This window comes from Temnothorax nylanderi, unplaced genomic scaffold, assembly GCF_030848795.1.
Source record: "Temnothorax nylanderi isolate EJ_2023f unplaced genomic scaffold, tnyl_v1.0 TNYL_tig0158_pilon, whole genome shotgun sequence".
Classification (NCBI taxonomy): Eukaryota; Metazoa; Arthropoda; class Insecta; order Hymenoptera; family Formicidae; genus Temnothorax; species Temnothorax nylanderi.
This window is the reverse complement of record NW_027249220.1, coordinates 89339-107806: the sequence shown is the minus strand read 5'-3', so window position 1 is coordinate 107806 and position 18468 is coordinate 89339. Positions and strand designations below refer to the sequence as shown.

Below are 18468 nucleotides of genomic sequence, written 5' to 3'. Positions count from 1 at the left end.
TTTCTTGCGCAGACATATGTGTTACTACCATGTGTAAACCATCATGTAATGCCCTTTTCACCTAGCTGCCAAATATCTCGGCGTCATGCAAATGCTCAGCAAACGCTCGCGCAAATTGTCTTACAATTGACCGTCGATTAATACCCACGATCCTCTCCAACAGCAATTAAGCGAGCTAATTTAATCCACGAGTTAGCCTCGGAATTAATCGATCAGATCACTTTCCCCTGCAAGATCCAGGCGACGTTAAAATTTTCGAAATTTCTATGATTGTCGACGTCACAGGCGTTTTAAGACTCTAATGCATTAACGTTTTCAGGAATGCATTTACAATCTTGATATTTCGAAATTTAGAATATTGAAAAGAATGTAACAATTTCAATATTTCTAAGTAAATATTGCTTATTATGAGAATGCGCTTTTCCATTTTCTTAAGTACATACTCAGTAATTTTTGGAATTAAACGATTTTAAACAATTACTTTACTACTATTCCAGCAAGCTAAAATATTTAAAAAGGCGTTAGTATCTTAGGCATTTAATGACCTTTTCTTGAACTTCACAGACACTATATACTTTAGAATTCTACAATTTCAATATTAATAATTTACTGACGTAATTTCTTACGCTTTCATATCTCGTTGGACTTTTACAAGATAATATCGCTTGCTTTATTATTTTAACATATTTCGTGGATTAAAAAAATTTTTTTGACATTTTAAAATTCAACTTTATGTTTATAATATATAAAGTTCGAGAATTTCATATATTTTATATAAGGCTATGATACTCCGAATTTTAGCATCGAGTATTATTGGATGCTGCAATTTTGGGATTGTATAATAAATAGTGATAAAGAGAGAAATTTAATTTTAGGAATATTCATCACAAGAATGTTCATACTGTAATTTTCCGTAATTACAAAGAGATAAAAAACTGTGTGTAAAATTTTATGTACATATTTTAAATTGAGTAACTTAAAGCTAATTTTTTTCGTAAAGAAAACTTGATTAAATGCCGGTTTCATATTCTCGTAATTTTAATATTAAAATATTAGTGACTAAAATCTTGACTAAATTTAAAGCCCCCCCCCCCACACACACACACACACATGCACATTATTTAAATACAAACGAAGACTTGAAATTAAACAAAACAAAAAAAGATTTGTTTTTTTTTTTTTTTTAATTAAAAGTGTATCTATGTATAAATTAATTTGTAAAAGACCATTTATTTTTATTTGCCATTTTAAATACAAAAGAAAGCTCTTTCAAACTCAACTTTTTTGAATCTCTAATGCAATGCCGAAGTTTGCACATCTAATTTTTCAGCGCTCGGCATAGAAACGCGAAACAACGGCATTTGCTCCCTTAACGTGACTGCGAATGGAAGTATCTGATGTCGTTATTTTATAAAGGGATTGCAAACAACTGTCGTGTTGTTGCATCACATCAGTTACGTAATAATCGTGAATTTAAATTTTATCGCAAATTACGCCCGGCGCATAAACTGCGTTAAACTAAACAGGGTTTGGGATTGAATGCGTTTTGGAAATTAGGATTGATACAGAGGGCCGAGCGGTATAATGGCGATTGCTGCTGGCATTATATTAATTAATGGCGACGCATTTATTACGAATGCCTGACATTTACAATGGATCTTGCGTATGAGAAACTAACGCTATGTGCGACCGTTAATGCAACGGGATAATTGAATGGGCAGATTTGGCTTTGAGTAATCACTAATTATTCCCCGTGTTGTAACGTTTATTGATCCTTCATAAAACTGATTCCCTGCCGCGAGCGTCCTCCATTTTTCCGTAATTTCGAATTATTCCCCGTGTTGTAACGTTTATTGATCCTTCATAAAACTGATTCCCTGCCGCAAACGTCCTCCATTTTTCCGTAATTTCGAATTATTCCCCGTGTGTTGTAACGTTTATTGATCCTTCATAAAACTGATTCCCTGCCGCAAACTGATTCCCCGCCTCCATTTTCAAAACTACCATCAATTCTACAATTCTACAAAGAACAGAATCATCAATTTCTACAATTCTTGTTGCTGATCATATATTTTTTATTATTGAATTTAAAAAAGATTACTTATCTTCCATATTATATTGAAGACTGCAATGTTTCATAATTAAACTCTTTACTCATGAGTTTTTTAATTATGAAACATTGAAGGAAGAACAGCTTGAAAAAGTCTTGCGGGAAATTATTTAAGCTACATAATTAAATCATTATACAATATGACGTCCAAAGAGAATTAGCTCTTCCGAGGTTATTAAGAAACATCACCGGCTTTTATTATACTTCACGTCACAAAATTCTCATTAACATCTTTGATAAAAATTCCCTCCAAAAAAAGTCTCACAAATTTCTTTTCTTTACAACTTTCTTTTCAACGTGTAAGACCAACACTGTTTGAAGCTCGACCTGCGAAACCGATCACCAATTAAACTCAAACAATTCAAAGTCCCCGTTGGTGTCGTCCAGAGAAAAAAAAAAAGAAGAAAGAAATTCTCTTTCAAAATTGGCGTCGGTAGTATTTCTGGATAACTAATCCTTTCGCCGTCTCCTCGCAGCTCGCTGGTCGAGCGAATACTGACTGGTGACTGGTGTATCCGAGTCGAGCGTCCGAATATCGAGCGGTTCTGGCAGCGCGACGTCGGGGGGGGGGGAGGGGGGATCGGGGACGAAGCCGGCGCGAGCGCATGCGGAACGGACTCTAGGTCAGGTCACGCGGGTCAATCGCCGGGGTCGTTAACACCGCCGAGAGACCGACCGGCCTTACACGAAGGTGCGCAGGTGCGCGCTCGCTCTCGCACGTGTGTCGGGCACGCGCGCAGCTGTCTCGTTGCCCGAAGGCGCGCACCGCGACGAAGGGAAACGGCGGTTTTCGGGCCTTGAGGAATCCGCACTCGACGGTTTCGAGGTTTCCATAAGTAAAACCGAGGGGGGGTTTGCTAACGAGTCCGCGCGCACTCCGTCTGCCCGACCTCCGCGTCTGCACTCCACTTTCTTGCGGCTCTAACTTTTGGCACCGCCGCGCGCTGTTATACGGCGCGGATTTTTACGATATAAATAAGCAATATGTTGCGACGCGGCAGCGATAAAGAGAAATATAAAAACGTAATGAGCCAAAACCGAAGCAGTGCGCCGCGACTAGCAAATGAAATTGTATAAGATACGTTCCTGGGACAAAAAGGAAAGATCTTCTCTTTGATTCTCATTTGTGCAGATAACTTTCGTACATATAATTTCCCTAAATATATAGATTTTTAAGATTGAATTTTAACAGTAATAATAATAGATTATTAAAAAAATATTTGCAACACGATAGGATATATATAGACGTCTTTTATGATTATAATCCTCTGATATTATTTTAAAGGGGAATTAGGCGGTAATATTTTAAAAGTTGACGACATCATCCCGGTTTCATATCTCGAGATCCGCGGTTTATTTCTACCAAACTTCTTATCGTATTTTATGATACGAGATAAAAACAATTGACGTATCGCGAACAGAATCTATAATCGCTATAACCTTTACACTATAACGTTATCAGTGTACAGCCAGTTTTCGAGAAATATCATTATCGTGAAACAAGATGGCGCGAACGTTATGGCGCGCGACTTTTATTTCCGCGACTGCGAAACTTTTCCGCACCGCTCTTTCGCCGTTAATATCCAGTTTCAATTTTCGAGACTGAATTATATCGCCTTTTTGCCCTCCCGCGTGTGCTGATGACAAAATGGCGATCGTAACTCAAGCAGAATTACATTTCTTTCGCGGCCGACCGCTAATTCTCAGCATTTTTACGCGACTGCTAGGATCAGCAGTGGCGCAAATCTAGCTAGTATTGCGTTCCTTTCATTATTTACAATTCATAATAAAATATTAAATGTATTTTTCAAAGCCACTTTTATGATCTTCAAAAATTGAGTTGAAAAAAATCTCTTTATAAAAAATTGAAACTCGTAAATACATTCTTATCTACTCGGCGTCGGAAGTCTTTTTAATTTGTTTTAAGGAACTTTCAATTTTTATTGAAAATTTTATGAACATGAATTTATAAAATTTAATTAATAAAGAAACCTTTTCTGTTAAATATTTCTGTCTTTTTACAGAATATTTTCATGAAAAATTGTAAGAAATACACTTTCTGTGGAAAATCCAGAGAAAATATTCCATGGAATTTCGCCTTAACAATTCTTATTGCGCGAAATAATTGGGTTTAATCTTCTTCGTTAATTTTGTAAAAAGAATTTTTTGGATTTAACGTATAAAACTAGTATCGATAGATACGAAATCGCAAATACGACTCTTTTAATATCCCGCAGTCATCGAGAGCTTTGATTCGAAGATTGAACGCACGCGTGAAACCGCAATTGTAAGTTTTTTGCATTGTTCAGGCTTTCCAGGCATCGCGAATCCGATCGATTTTGTTCGGCGAGGCGAGTCTGGCGAACTCGTGAAGTGGCGTCTGATTAAGTGGCGCCATTAGAGGGTGGTACTCGAAAAACGAACATAATCATTAGTAACCGAAGCAGTTTCCGGCACTCCCTCTAATAACCGGTTCGCACGCGATCGTAATTATTATTTGCGGCTTATATCGGTTCACTTTCAACGCGGGGATCGGCTTATCAATCGAAATGGTAGCGCATCGCTATTCCGGAATTGGAGCAACCAATACCACTGTTTGAAAGTCAAGAACGTGTATCTCGCGCGTGTGTATGTGTGTAATATGTTCCGCCAAACGGAAAGTTCGATGAAAAAATTTGTCCGTACTATTTCTGTTCACTGGTCAAATTAATTTTACGTTATTAAAAAAGATAGAAAAAAGGTAAATAGAAATAGAGAGAGAAAGAGAGAGATATCGTTTAGTTAAAATAAAAAATGTTAAAAATTACGTATTATTTTTTACTGTATAATTATTTTACTTTTACTTATACTCTCTTTTGCCTATAAACTCTCTTTTGCCTCACACAGCGAGTATAATATTAATTATATGCACAAAGAGTAGACGCGCTCTAATATAGGTACTCTAAAACATGGATAAAACAAGCGTCTGTATCCCTTTAAGGTGGCCTTAATGAAACCACAGTAAATTTTAAAATTTTGTCAAGAGAGGGAAAGAGAGAGAGAAAGTGCTTCTTAATGAAGGGAACAAGGGTCGTGCGTAATCGCGAAGACATAAATATTATAATCTAATCCGAAATGAAATTCCCGCACGCGTAATTATGGAGGCGGATTCACTTACGTTTTTGCCTTGCCTTTATGCATCATACGATTGCAGTATCGTTTTACGCAGTGCGGTTATTACTGCAGCTATATACGGGATAATTTTAATTCGCGCGCTGGCTCGCGCGATTAAGAGTGATCATCAGAAAGTGACGGTGAGACGTGGGCTGATGAGAAAAAAGGGATGGAAACTTTATCTCTCGGAAAAAAACTTTGTTTGGGGTTTATTTTATTATAGAGAAGCGCGTTAAGAGAGGAAACGGATGGGGTGATCAAAGATGCGTATAACGTTTCACCTTTTTAATCTTTTATTTTTTAAATCTTTTTTTTAAATGTTAACACTAATAATGGTATCGGTACAATTATAAAAAATAAAAAATACAAGCAAAAGTGCATCTAAATAATATCGGAAAATATTCTTATAATACAAGTACATAAAAATGTCTAAATGTCTAATTAACAAAAAATTTATCCATGTATTTATTTATAAACGATCTTATTAATAAAAGTGTGTGTGTGTGTGTGTGTGTGTGTGCGCTTGTTTAAACGCAGAGTATATATTTTATGATAAGTGCAAAATCACAATACCTATACACTGTCACATCAATCTTGCACGTGGAACTTATTTCGGGACAAACCCTCACCTTCGGGATATGTTATTGTGCCAAGCTTCTCGATTATTGTCATTACACGGAGATAAATAGATAAAAGGAAAAAAAATATGTATATATAAAATTGTAAAAAATTCTCTTTCCTCGTTCACACAGGCGTGTAACCGGTGTAACGATGAATCGTACCTCGGATGGCTGGTTAGGGTTAAACGGCGAGTGCACGCGTCAACGCACACACACACGCTGCGTGTGAAAGTGACGGGGCACCCAAAGCGGGTGGTCGCGCGGAAAAAATCGGCCTCTCTCTCATTAAACGATTAATTAGCGAGCGTGTGATGTGTCGAGAGTGACGCGCGCGCGCGCGCGCGCGGTAGGCGAAGTAAGGATTACGCGAGACGAATAAAGCAAATCACCGACGGTTGTTTTACAACCACAGTGCGCGAGCTATCGATTTGTAATGAGTGGAAGAGGCTCGGAAACGATAATTAAAGGCAACGCGTTTAACGCGCGCGGTGGCGCGCGCGCGGGAGTGGAGGGGAACGGGGACGGGGGGAGAGAAGGGAGGTTTGAAGAATGTCAGTCCCGCTGGCGTACGTGGACGGAAAAAGCGATGTAAAAGCTGCAGGATAGAGGCCACACCCTGCTAAGGTCGGCGGGATGGTTGGCGGCGGCGGCGGCGGCGGCGGCGTGGCGGCGAGAAAGGCACGGGGGGCGGCGGAAAGGGGAGAGTAATATCTCGCGTTGTAAAATCCACTCACGTGAAAAACAACCGCGGGGCACATCGCTATACCATTTACCGCTTGATAGGTGGTAGCGTGTTTTAAGCTCTGTCTTTTCTCCGCGGATGACATAGGCGGCCTGCCCCTCGTTTCCTTGCCCTCTGCCCCCCTCCCCCCTGTTCCGACATCTCGTTCTTCCCCGTCCGTTCTCTCTCCTGGTCCCCTTTTCACTCGATTTTTCTCTGTCTGTCCCAGTCCCCTTCTCAGCTCGTAGCAGTTTCTTCCAACTCATTTCTAGACGCGTCACGGTCTCCGCTAACATCTAACAGTCTCTATCGGGCCGTTTGAATCTGTCTTTCTGCAGTCCGACGTTGTCTTTCTCTTCGTTACAGTCGCCCGACGTGCAGTCCTTCAAATCTATTCCAGTTTCTCTCGAGTTACTTCCAGATCCCTTTCCGGGCTTCATCTAGACTCTTTTAATCTCTCCTCCCAGCTCTTCACAGTTCAATTGTTCCAACTTTCTCTCTCGCGTCTATTTTTTCTCAGCTTATCTTGTTAGTTTCTACCTTTGCTGCTTCTGTTATTTATTCTAGACTTCATCTTGGACATTTAATTTACCGTACATTTTTTATTTTTACTATTTTCATCAAATCAATACCGGCTTTTATTACGCCATGATTTCAATCCGCACGCTATTTTAAAATTTCTCTCTTTTTTTTAATTTCTCCTCGATTTTTCCATTATCCCAATCCCTTTCGTTGTCCGATCATAGGCATTAATAGCTGATAAATCCCATCGCGGTATAAAGATAGCGACCAAATCGAAGCTTCTGACACGGCTATTATGAGGAAGCGTGACTAAGCGACATTAAAGATTACACAAATTTACAAAAAGAATTTTTTGTTATTATTTTGAACTAGACAAAGATGTTAGATTTTTATAGATTTTTGGATGTTGAAAACGACATCATTTTCCACAGCAGAATTATATTCTTTAATTCTTCATAATATGATTTAAAAATATTATAATTAAGATATGAAAATTTAAAAAATGCATTTTACATGATTTCTGATCAGAATTTCAAGATAACGTTAAAATTTCTTATAAAATAACCGCAAAAAGAAGCTATTTTTAATGCATTAAATCAATTATCTTGGAAACCCGACGTGCTGGTAAAATTTAGCTTGCAATATCGTTTCCAGCACTCATGTAAGTCTATTAAGAAACATCTTGTCTGGTTTAAAATAATTTTCGGCTATAAACCTATGCTCTTCAAAAGTGGGGCAGGCAGGAAGAAGACGGAGAAAGAGGGCGGTAAATACAGTGTCCAGTCGTCGGGCCGACTTTCAGAGAGTGCAGCAGCCATTTTTTACACAGGGGGGACGGTCGCAGCGCGCGGAATAAGTGTCCTTAGAATTTCTCGGGGCCGACAACGGAAAGAGATGTTACTGAAACGCGCCAAGAGGGGTGAAAGCACTCGCAGCAATACGTCGTGCTCCCCTTAAATCAAATTAATTAACTCCTCCTTCCTGATTGAGATAAGATTGTGCTGAGGAAACCTGTTCGCAGAAATTTCTTATTTTAAAAGCAAGCCAGAGAGCTTTATCTACTGTACATATAGGAAGATTTGCAAATTTATTCTCTCTCCCCCTTCTCTTTAACCCTTTTTTATAATTTTTTATGTGTATTTCTTAACTACTTTTTGGTTCTAAATTTTGTCACAATACATTCATTCTGTTCTATTAAAATAAAATTTATTAAATGAAATTTTTGTTTTAAGGAGCAGTTAAAATCCGATTAAAACTTAATTTAATTTTTGATAATAAAATATTGGCCGCATCTGGCAACGGAAATATAAATGGTTTTTTAGCGTGTTATAATTATTCTAGGACATCCTGCTACGCTTTCATTTATTGTACGCTTATTTATCTGGCATACAATTTATCATCGACCTATGCATTTATCCGCGGTCGCGTCTTATCAAATCGAAATGGGCTAATGAAATTGGGCGGGAGACGGGCGTCGCGACACCCTTAATTTCCGGCCGGGGCGGCGGGTGCACGGTGGCGAAACCAGCGGAAACGAGACGTTGTATTTATGTTAAAACTTAAACGCTCGTCTTAAATACCAGTCGAATACAGGCCAGAGCGTCGCGTCGCCTTACGGCTCTTCCGATCGGAATATTTCTGCGATTGTAACTTCCTTCGCGCCATGCCGGGAAATTTCCGAAATGACCGAAATAGAACGTAGAAATTATTAGCAGACGTAGCAAATGGCGAATGCGAAACGCTAAAATAGAGTCTGTCTGATTCTCTCCGATATTTATTTTCTCGTATTTATCAGATTATTGGCTAATTTATCCACACGTTAGATAAATCAGAGGACGACAAAAAATAGTATTTTCCACAACAATATCAAAACTTATAAACTCTTTAATTTCCTGTTTATCTCGTAACTACGTATTTCTCTCTTATGGAAAAATACGACAGAAAGACTACTGTAGTTGCGAAAAGAGTACACGAAACTATAGTCATTATACAGTAATGGCTATAGTTTTGTGTGCTTTTTTCGCAAGCACGGTAGCTTTTTCCATAACGGCTTTCTCCCTCTCTCTCTCTCTCTCTCTCTCTCTCTCTCTCTCTCTCTCTCTCTCTCTCTCTCTCTCTCTGATCAAGATTAGATTTCAAAAAAGATTTTAACAACGATGAATTCGGAATTTCGATATTACGTAAGATCAAAAGAGCAAATAATATCGATGATGAACTTCCGGTTAAACCTGTAAGTTTTCCCGAGCATATTCTAAACGTGGCTCCGAGAAATATCGCTTCTTTCACGCGCTCTTATGTGCATTCAAGTTGCACGGAGGCTTGCAAGCTCAGCTAACTTCTCAATTCTATCTCTTCTCATCTATTCATATGGGATGGTCTCGCGGCGTGACGTTCTTTCCGTGAATTTTGCTTAGGCGCATCCTCTTTCTTTTTGCATCCTCCAGTATTTTCGCTCGATTCAGGCTCTGTTTTAATCGTCGTCTTATCGCTCTGTTAAGGAAATTAAACCTCCATTTATTACTTCTAAATATTTGACCCTCTCTGCAGCTAATTAATACCTTAATCGCAGTTTCCATAACATCTATTTCGGGTTGGTGTGGTCGGGTAAAAAATTCACGAATTTCCCCGGGGAAAATTACTAACATGACGCGTTGCATGGTCCGCTGCAAAAGAGGGTGACAGCGCGTCTAAGAAGGGGGCGACTTCGCCATTAATTAGCCCTGATGCGCGCGATATTGACTCACCCTCCCTTTCTCCACCAGAGAGGCACGCTGTACCTCGCCTAAATGAATGCAGGGTTGCACGAGAGATGCAGCTGCCGCTGTGAGAAAAATGTGGCGTCGCGGAAATGCCCGGCGCAGTTTTCCTTTTTATTTGCGCAAGCATAAATCGTCCTTGGCTCAAATCGCGTCTTATACCGCGTATATACATATATATATTTTTGAGAGATTTCTTCGCTTACCGTAAATAGAAATCTGCTAATTTATTATTGCTACAGTAACGCGTAATTTACTTCTCGTAATCTATACTAATCTATACTAATATATAAAATTCTTATGCGTGGTGTGTGTTTGAACGTTATTAACTTAAAAACTATTGGACCGATTTTGAAAAAACTTATACCAACATGTTCCTTGAAATCTCAGGAGTGCTATAGGGCAATTTAATTTGGCGGTTCTTTTTTCAAAAAGTGATATTTTTCAATTTATAGCATTTTTGTGGATTGGTGTGTATGTATGTTTGCTTTTATATCTCGAAAAATTTTAAAGGAAAGAGTACTTAATTATAGTGTTTTTTAAATTTCTTAATGTAAGCTAAATGCACTTGCAATTTATTTTGGTTGGTCCTTTTTTTTATTTTTAAAACTGATTGTTTCCAAATTAAATACCACTCTGTATATATGTATAAGTGTCGAATGTCTGTCTGTCTGTCTGACTGCGAACTACTCATTCATTAATGGGCCGATTCTCTTGCAAAAAGTGTCAAAATTTTTCTAATTTCTCCGGGATGGCGGCGATGGGGTTCGATTTTTGTTTTACCGATTTCCTTGACAAAATTTTTCTAATTTTTGGGGGATTGCGACGATGATTGCGATCGAGGTTCTGTGTACATCGCGAGCGAACAATCTCGAAATTCCCGAAAAAACGCCCGGGAAAACCAAGGGATGATGTCGCTGATCGGTAAGTGAAATATCGGAAAAGCGGAAATGACTCAATAGTGTGAAACTCGAGTTGAAAAAGACCGGTTACGACATAATGTTCAATCAAGGAAAACATTTATGCGGTCCGATTTGAAATTAGAGGCATTTAGTTATGATTCAAATTACGAATATCAATTTCATCCGAGAGTAATAATTGGGAAAATGGATGCAATATGTGATCATTGTCAAGCAAAAAAGTTTAAAACTTAAGCACCTGGAATGTGTTGTTCAAGCGGAAAAGTTAAACTACCACCTTTAAATCAACCACCCGACACACTCTTTATGTTTGTCCACAGTAAGGATATTGAAACACAAATGAAGTCGTTTGAAGAAAAACGACGCCCGGGCGAAGCCCGGGTAACCAGCTAGTGTAATTAATAAACACCGATGAATAAATTAGCATTTTTTTATACAAATACACGGAGAGAATTTTCTTTTATTTACTCTGAAATCATGGTAGTTGTGGGACAACATGTACCACCAAGAATTTTATGCGAGCTATTCTGATTAATATCCACCATAATAAAAAATATTAATATCTATTAATATTAAAATATAAAATATGTTTGATTAATTTTACTAAAATATATCTAGGAAATTTCAATAATTTTTCAAAATTTACCAATCTGCTTGGTAATTTTTACCACGTTGTTTGTAAAATGTCTCTTGTATATTTAAAAAATTCCTTGGTTGCCAAGTTGTCCCAAGTTTGTAGTGAATTTAAGGGTAAAATATAACAAAAAATTCTCTCCGCGTAATGTTAGAAAGAGACCGTTATTCGTCCTTTTAATAAAGCACGGTTTACGGTAATAAATTATTTAATTTGTTGTATTTTGTAACTAAATAAATATAATTAAGTAACTTGTTTAAAGACGGGAGGAGATTAGCAAAATATTTGCAAGACTTTATTAAGTATTCGAAAATCAGTAATAAATCTTGAAAAATATATGTATCTTCGTAAATAATACCGATTTATATGAGTTATTTAAATAATAAGTAGAATGATACTTTTGATACATTTCTGCATGCCAAATAAATTTCTGAATTTTCATTAAAATAATTTTAGAGGTGAAAGAAAATTCTCGTAAATGTGAAACAGACAAAATGTGAAAAGAAATATTATTTTTACCATAAGAGAATTGTACTCTTCTCGTAAAGTGTTATTGTCTTTAATATAATTGCCGGAATTATTGGTTTAAATTATTAGAAACTCTAGAACTTTAAAAATTATTAATTTTTATTCCATCATACTTTTTCTCAAGAATGTGAGATAATAGGTCACATTTGAAAAAAATTCAGATTTAACATGCAGAAAAGTAACTCTAGTAAAAGTAACTATTCCTGTTATTTAAACAGCATATTTCTCGAGAGTCCGCTGCAATTTCCAGCAAAGTTGAATTTATGTCAAAATTGAAATTCGCAAGAATGAAAATTCTTTCAATTCCAATGAAGAGGATATGAAAACGCGTCACCGCTTGACAATGGAAACCGCGAATGCGAAAAAAATTAATAAAGATACAAGCGCGCAAAAATAGAAATTCTGTGTACTCAACTAAAATCAACGAGAAAATCACGAAATATTTCGTGCCCCGAATGCTCCGCTATATTCACAAACTAAAATGTATTATTATTATAAAAATTATAACCTTTATTTAACGCTATTGTTATACTTTTACTGAATGGAAGCGATTTAAAATATATAGAGGTATACAAATCATGTACGTTTAATCTGTAATCTCTGTCTTATATATATTTTATAAACGCAAAATTAAAAGAGACATATAATTCTAAAGTATTGATAATTAAGTATTAAAGTATAAATTAAAATATAGTAAAGTTTAAAGAATGCTTTTTTTTTAATTTAAAATATCTGAATGTGTCTGAAATGTAGAACTATTGTACAAATACTCGTATTTTCTAATATTACGCCAATAATACGTCAAAAATTTCAAAACGATACGATAAAAGGCAATAAAATTTTTTCTGCATACTATTGATAATTAATTTTCGTATCATACATGTATTATAGATTTATCTTATATTTGATCAAACGCCAACACCTCCTTAAGCAATTATATTAGAATTATAACTTTTAATATTTTTATTCTTATAACTTTTAATGTAAACTTCTTAACTTTAAATTGCAGTATAGAAGCGCGATAGATATCTCTCTTAGCCCGAGTGCCGCAGGGTCTTTCCTCTCTTTCACTATTATGTTAAAGTAAATTTCTTATTTTTTCCCTCCGAAAAAGGATATTACTCGAGCAAACTTCCTGATTAAATTACTGAAACGTCGAGAGAGAAAAGGGAAAGATATAAACTAAGAAACACTACATCACCTGAAGTTGCAAAATCATATCTCGTGTTATTTCAAGTTATTTCTACGTCTGGTAGCAATTTATAAAATGACTTACAACGACGTGTCTAAATATGCGCTCTCGTTTCTTATGTCGCACCCTCGTTCCGGTTTCAAAATCAATCGGACTCAGCAATTGATCGAACTGGACATATTCTCTGGACGGCGAAACAATAAACGCCGCGCTTATATCGAGTAATCTTCTCTTTTCTCAAAAATCTTCTACTCAATGTTTACTCCTATCCGATAGTAATGGAGGTGCATAAAGCTCTTCTTTTGCAGCAACTTCTTCCATAAATTACGCAGGAAAATAACATTCCTCTTTCGTTTTTAGGCAACCATCGCCGAGTTCCGGCACGACCGGCACCTCGACGGTATCGTCGACGACCGGCGAGGGGGACACGGCGCAGAGCATCGGCATGTACCCGATGGGCGTCGCGACGTCGTCGGCCGTGACGACGGCGACGCCGGTGACGACGGCGTCGGCGACCGTGCCGCTGGCCACGTCCGGCGTCGCCGCCGGAAGCGCCGGCGTCGCCCGGAGCGTTTCCGCGCCGAGCGCACCGCGGCCGGTCGTCCAGGTCAGCAGCTCCTCGGCGAGCGCCTCGGCAGCGCAACGGCCGAGACTGAGGAGGAACCAGAGCCGCACCGAGGCCATCCGGAAGTGAGTACGAGCCGACAGCGCCGATGCCGACGAAACGTTCCATTTTCCAAAATTTCTCTATTAATCTAGTCACTCTCTGAAAAGGATTGTTGTGTTGTACGTCGAAATATGATGGATAAAAAATTGCTGGCACGAGAGCGATTCGCACGGTGTCAAGTGTGTGCAGCTGTTTAAAATATTGAATATTGTTTTTGGAAATTTTTTTTTCGTCGATGCCGCAGTGAGAAGAATTAGTTTACTGCCGCACTGCGTTTACCAATCGCACGAAAAAATAGATCTTAATTTAGGATTCTACAATTCCGGTAACATATGTAGAGTATAAATATAAAATGTGCGGGAACTAATAGCTGTCTCTCTTTTTAAAAACTTTCTTTTGTATTATTTTGTATTATTTCTGTACTCGTTATTTTTAAAGCACAAACTTTCACTTAAGTTAAAAAGAGATGATTTATTCGACAATTCTGATAGAAGATCTTATAGAATAGAAACAGTATATATAATGCATCACTTTATTTTAAACGATAAAAGTAAAAATTGTGGGTATTGTTACATAAAGATTATTGTTTATACCAAATTATTTTGAATCTGATTTATTCTACAAATAATATATTGTTAATTTGTTTTTAGAATTAATAAATAAATAAAGAAACACGCTGCTTTAACATATTGATTGCCGTGTCACATGCAATGTGCGTCATTCATATATGAATGACACTCCTTGTTTCCGAGAGTGCCCCGTCATTCAAACACGAATGGCACCCAATTTTATATAACAGTAATATTTTAACCTGAAATAATGTTTCATGGCAAAAGGGTAAATCGTGAAAGAAAACGTATTTGGCATCTTGTACGTTTTTTGTGAAATTGAGTGTGTCATTCACAAATGACGTGGCAATCAATGTGTTAATCGGTAAGGTAAATCGACTTGAATTGTATTTGAGATAATACATATATGTGAGTCTGAGCGATGTATAATATCTTCCCAAATCTTGCAGCTATATCAGACGCGAGACAGCGCAGTTCTTCGGGGTCGACGAGGAATCGGAGACCTCGGAGAAACAGAGATGGCTGGACCGACGGCGACGCATGGCATCGAGGAAATACGGCGCTCTGGTACCGGAACACAGGCCGCCGGATCCGGACATCACCCGGGACGTACCGGACACGACCGAGACACCGGAAGTGAGTGCATTGTACCACGAGAATATACGTTCTAGGCGCGATTACAATCGTATGAGCGATCGTAATCGATGATAATCCAGGAGTTTGGACTACGTCAGCAGGATAAACCATATGTCGGCAGTGCGAATTAAAAGTTTTTCAAGTAGAGCAGTTTGACGAAAATGTCTGAGTTAGGAATGTATTGTCGTTATGATTATAGAATGATTATGTATAATACACGTCTTACAAGTGTACAACTGTCCGAAACGGATTTAATTCTGCTTGAATATATTATTAAACATAAGAGACGTGTACTTATTTTTTTAAGTAATATTTCAAAGTTAACGTTTATATTTGGTTCGAATCAATTATCACCGAACTGGTAAATGTTTTAGACAATTTTCTGTTTTTTATGTACTTTATAACTGTGTGTTTAGATTTCCCAAGAATCTAATATTTTTTAAGGTATCCATTCTCGTTATGATTTTCGCGAATAAGTTATACTTTTTCTAGAAATAAAAAATTTTAAAACTATTAGATTTTTAGAAAATCTAAAAACACAGTTATAAAGTACGTGAAAAACCATTGAAGTTTTGTCTAAAACATTTTCTTGTATATTTTACCGTTTCAGTGATGATTGCTTAGAATTATATATAAGAGTTTGCTTTGAGAGATTGTTTTATCCTTTGAACTTTAAAATGGACACTTAAAAAATACGCGTGTTTTTAAAATTTCCGTGTTTGACGATATTATGGAAAATTAAATTGGTTCTAGATAGTTATGACATGACCATTGACAGATAATTTTGGTACAACTCCTGGATTATTTTCTCAAAAAACAGCTCGTGTATCTAAACATAATTTGCGGAACGTAGCTTAATAAATAATTAACAATTGAAAATAATTAATAATTGAAAATAATTAATAATTGAAAATAATCAATGATTGATAATAATTTGTCGCTTCAGGCTGTTATTATATATGTATAACTTAATGAGTTGTTATATTAAACAGTTGTATTAGATTAGAAAAAACGATATTAAGTCTAAATAATTCTTTCTCTAAATTCGCTTTAATGATTTAGCAATTAGGGATTTCAGGAAATTGCGATAAAAAAAACAACACATTTCTATATTCATAGGGTGTCACTCTCAGACGATGGCAGCAACCAGTACGGAGGAAAGATTCTGTAGCGAGAATGACGCTGTCGGGTCTTCATTACATCGTCGAGGTGAGTCATTGTCCCAATTTTCAACTTTTCAGTCTTAATTGTGGTGAAATCTGCTTTGACAATTTCTTGCTTTCACGAAATATTATATAAAGTTCTATTATTTCACAAATTATTTATTACAACGCTTTCGTGAAATACATTTGTCCAATTAATTATTCTGCTAATTGAGAAACGTAGGTACTTCTCAGATTTGTTAAACATTGTGGATTTATCTAGTTAATTCTTGGATACGATTAATTGGAAAATTTAATGCGTAGTCGAGTATAATATTTAGAGCTCGAAATGTTAATCCCATTAGTTCTCGGTCAGCCTGATCAGCTGGCTTCTCTTTGTGCAATTTTATCTTTATCGAGATATTGCCGATCTCGATAAACATTATATACGAAATAAACGTACATATGTATACATAAATCCGCAAATGAATTTATTAGGATCACGCGGGCCCCAAATCGCGCGACGTAATTAGCCGGCCGGGTGTAAACCGCCTTCGTTGAATTACATTACATTAACCCTAAAGTTTAGATTAGCCAAGTAGAGTAATATTCCAGTCATAAAAGTGGAGCGACCCGCACGCCCGTCGCCCCATTACGTAACTTCGGTTTTAGTTTACGCCAGAAGGGCTTATTTCCGCTCGCGCGCCAACTTTGCGCTCCCGCCAACGCTAAGACGAAATTTCACCTTCGAATTATTCAGGTGTTTCACCGCGCTCGCGATTATTTCACAAATATTATGCTACATATGGTTACTCGTGCAACAAAGTAGTCAAATATATCTGTATATAAAGTTAATATGTACATTTAAATATGTTTGAATGCTTTTTTTGAATCGTTACGTAAGAGAGCTGTAGTACAATAATTTTTATAATATGCAACTTAGTTCGCGAAAGTTTAAAGGGAAGGCTGCACAATTGCAAAATTGAACATACTTCATCTTTTCTTTCTTTTATTTCTCACGTAATTAGTCGCATTTTGATCGATGCTTTTTCCTAAACAAGCTTTTCCCGAATTTTAATTGTAATTTGAAAGAAATTCTTTTTTTTTTGCTTTAATTGATCGTAGCTTTTGATACATTGATAATTCTTTAAAAGCGAACTATCAAATCGTAGCCCATCCATTAGAGAAATTTAAAAAAAGTTCATAAAAATCGATTTAGTACCTGTCAAGATAAAAGTACATATAGAGGTAAAAAAAAGTGATTTTACACGAGAGTGCTTCAAAGGTTTTAATAGCGTGTTACAACCACACATTTTTTGCAATAATTTTTATCCCCTTTTTCATTGTCTATTTTAAATCAAGGCTACAAATTAAATAGAAGACGCACAATCATGTGATAAATCAAATAAAAATTTATAAAAAGTTCTTTCTGTTATTTTTTTTATCATCCGCTTCCAATTATTCGGAGAGGAAGTACGTTCAGTCTTTTTTTAGACATTTAGACAGAAACCATTTTATATAACTCAAAGCACGCAGAAGAAAATCTATTTTGAAAAAAAAAATAGAAAATTGATATTTCGATCATTTTCAAATGCACCCTTCTCCTCAATATGGTATAACATATAATTTCTTTACAATTATAAGAAGCATGTTGTTTATTTCGATATTTGAATAATCGGAATCGCAAAATAGATTCGGACGTTCTTAAAATTTACTGTTAAATAAAAATCTTTTGTAATTGATGAGCGAAATAGATAAACAATTCACTCTGCGATACAAAACGAAAACAGTAAACTCTTTTATTCTCGCGCCGAAATTCGGCCAACAATGCCTTTTGTCGATTATCACGAAATATATGTTCGAATTTATACATTTTCGGCCGTTCTCGATCGCGGCCATTTGAATTCATCGAGCAGCGGCCACATTGCACGGGCGCGCATTGCGCGATGTATTCTCCTCGCGCCGTGCCGTACGCGGATGGTCGCGGTCGGCCATATTTCAAAACTTACCACTTAACTGGTACCGGCCGGACAACGACTGGAGCATGCATCGCCGCGGGAAAGTGTGTGTCCCTTTCGTATATACCACGATGGCCCATTAAAATATTTCAGCGGTTCAACCCGCGAGAGTCCAAGTCGATTCCAAGTCGAACGGAAAATTCATGGTCGCCTGCGATCATTCTTGCATTAAGACACGCCGTCCCGAGTATTTTAAACTTTCATCGCGAACTTATTTGGACTTTTCCGCCTGACTTTGAAGTCATAATTTGACGAGCGATTCGCGCGCAATTGTTGATAT

General features: G+C 37.0%; 1 protein-coding gene across 3 annotated transcripts in view; it reads left to right on the top strand.

Moving 5' to 3' along the window:
* The window catches only part of Rho-5 (rhomboid-5), a 94627-nt gene that overhangs the window by 58086 nt on the left and 18073 nt on the right, over positions 1–18468 (top strand). For all 3 annotated transcript variants that reach the window (XR_011719414.1, XM_071715262.1, XM_071715261.1), the window contains exons 7-9: positions 13517–13846; positions 14842–15028; positions 16148–16237. Coding sequence is in view for 2 of the 3 variants with exons in the window: in XM_071715262.1 (XP_071571363.1) it covers positions 13517–13846; positions 14842–15028; positions 16148–16237 (607 nt within the window). In the remaining variant the exon portion in view is untranslated. The remainder of the gene's footprint in view (positions 1–13516; positions 13847–14841; positions 15029–16147; positions 16238–18468) is intronic.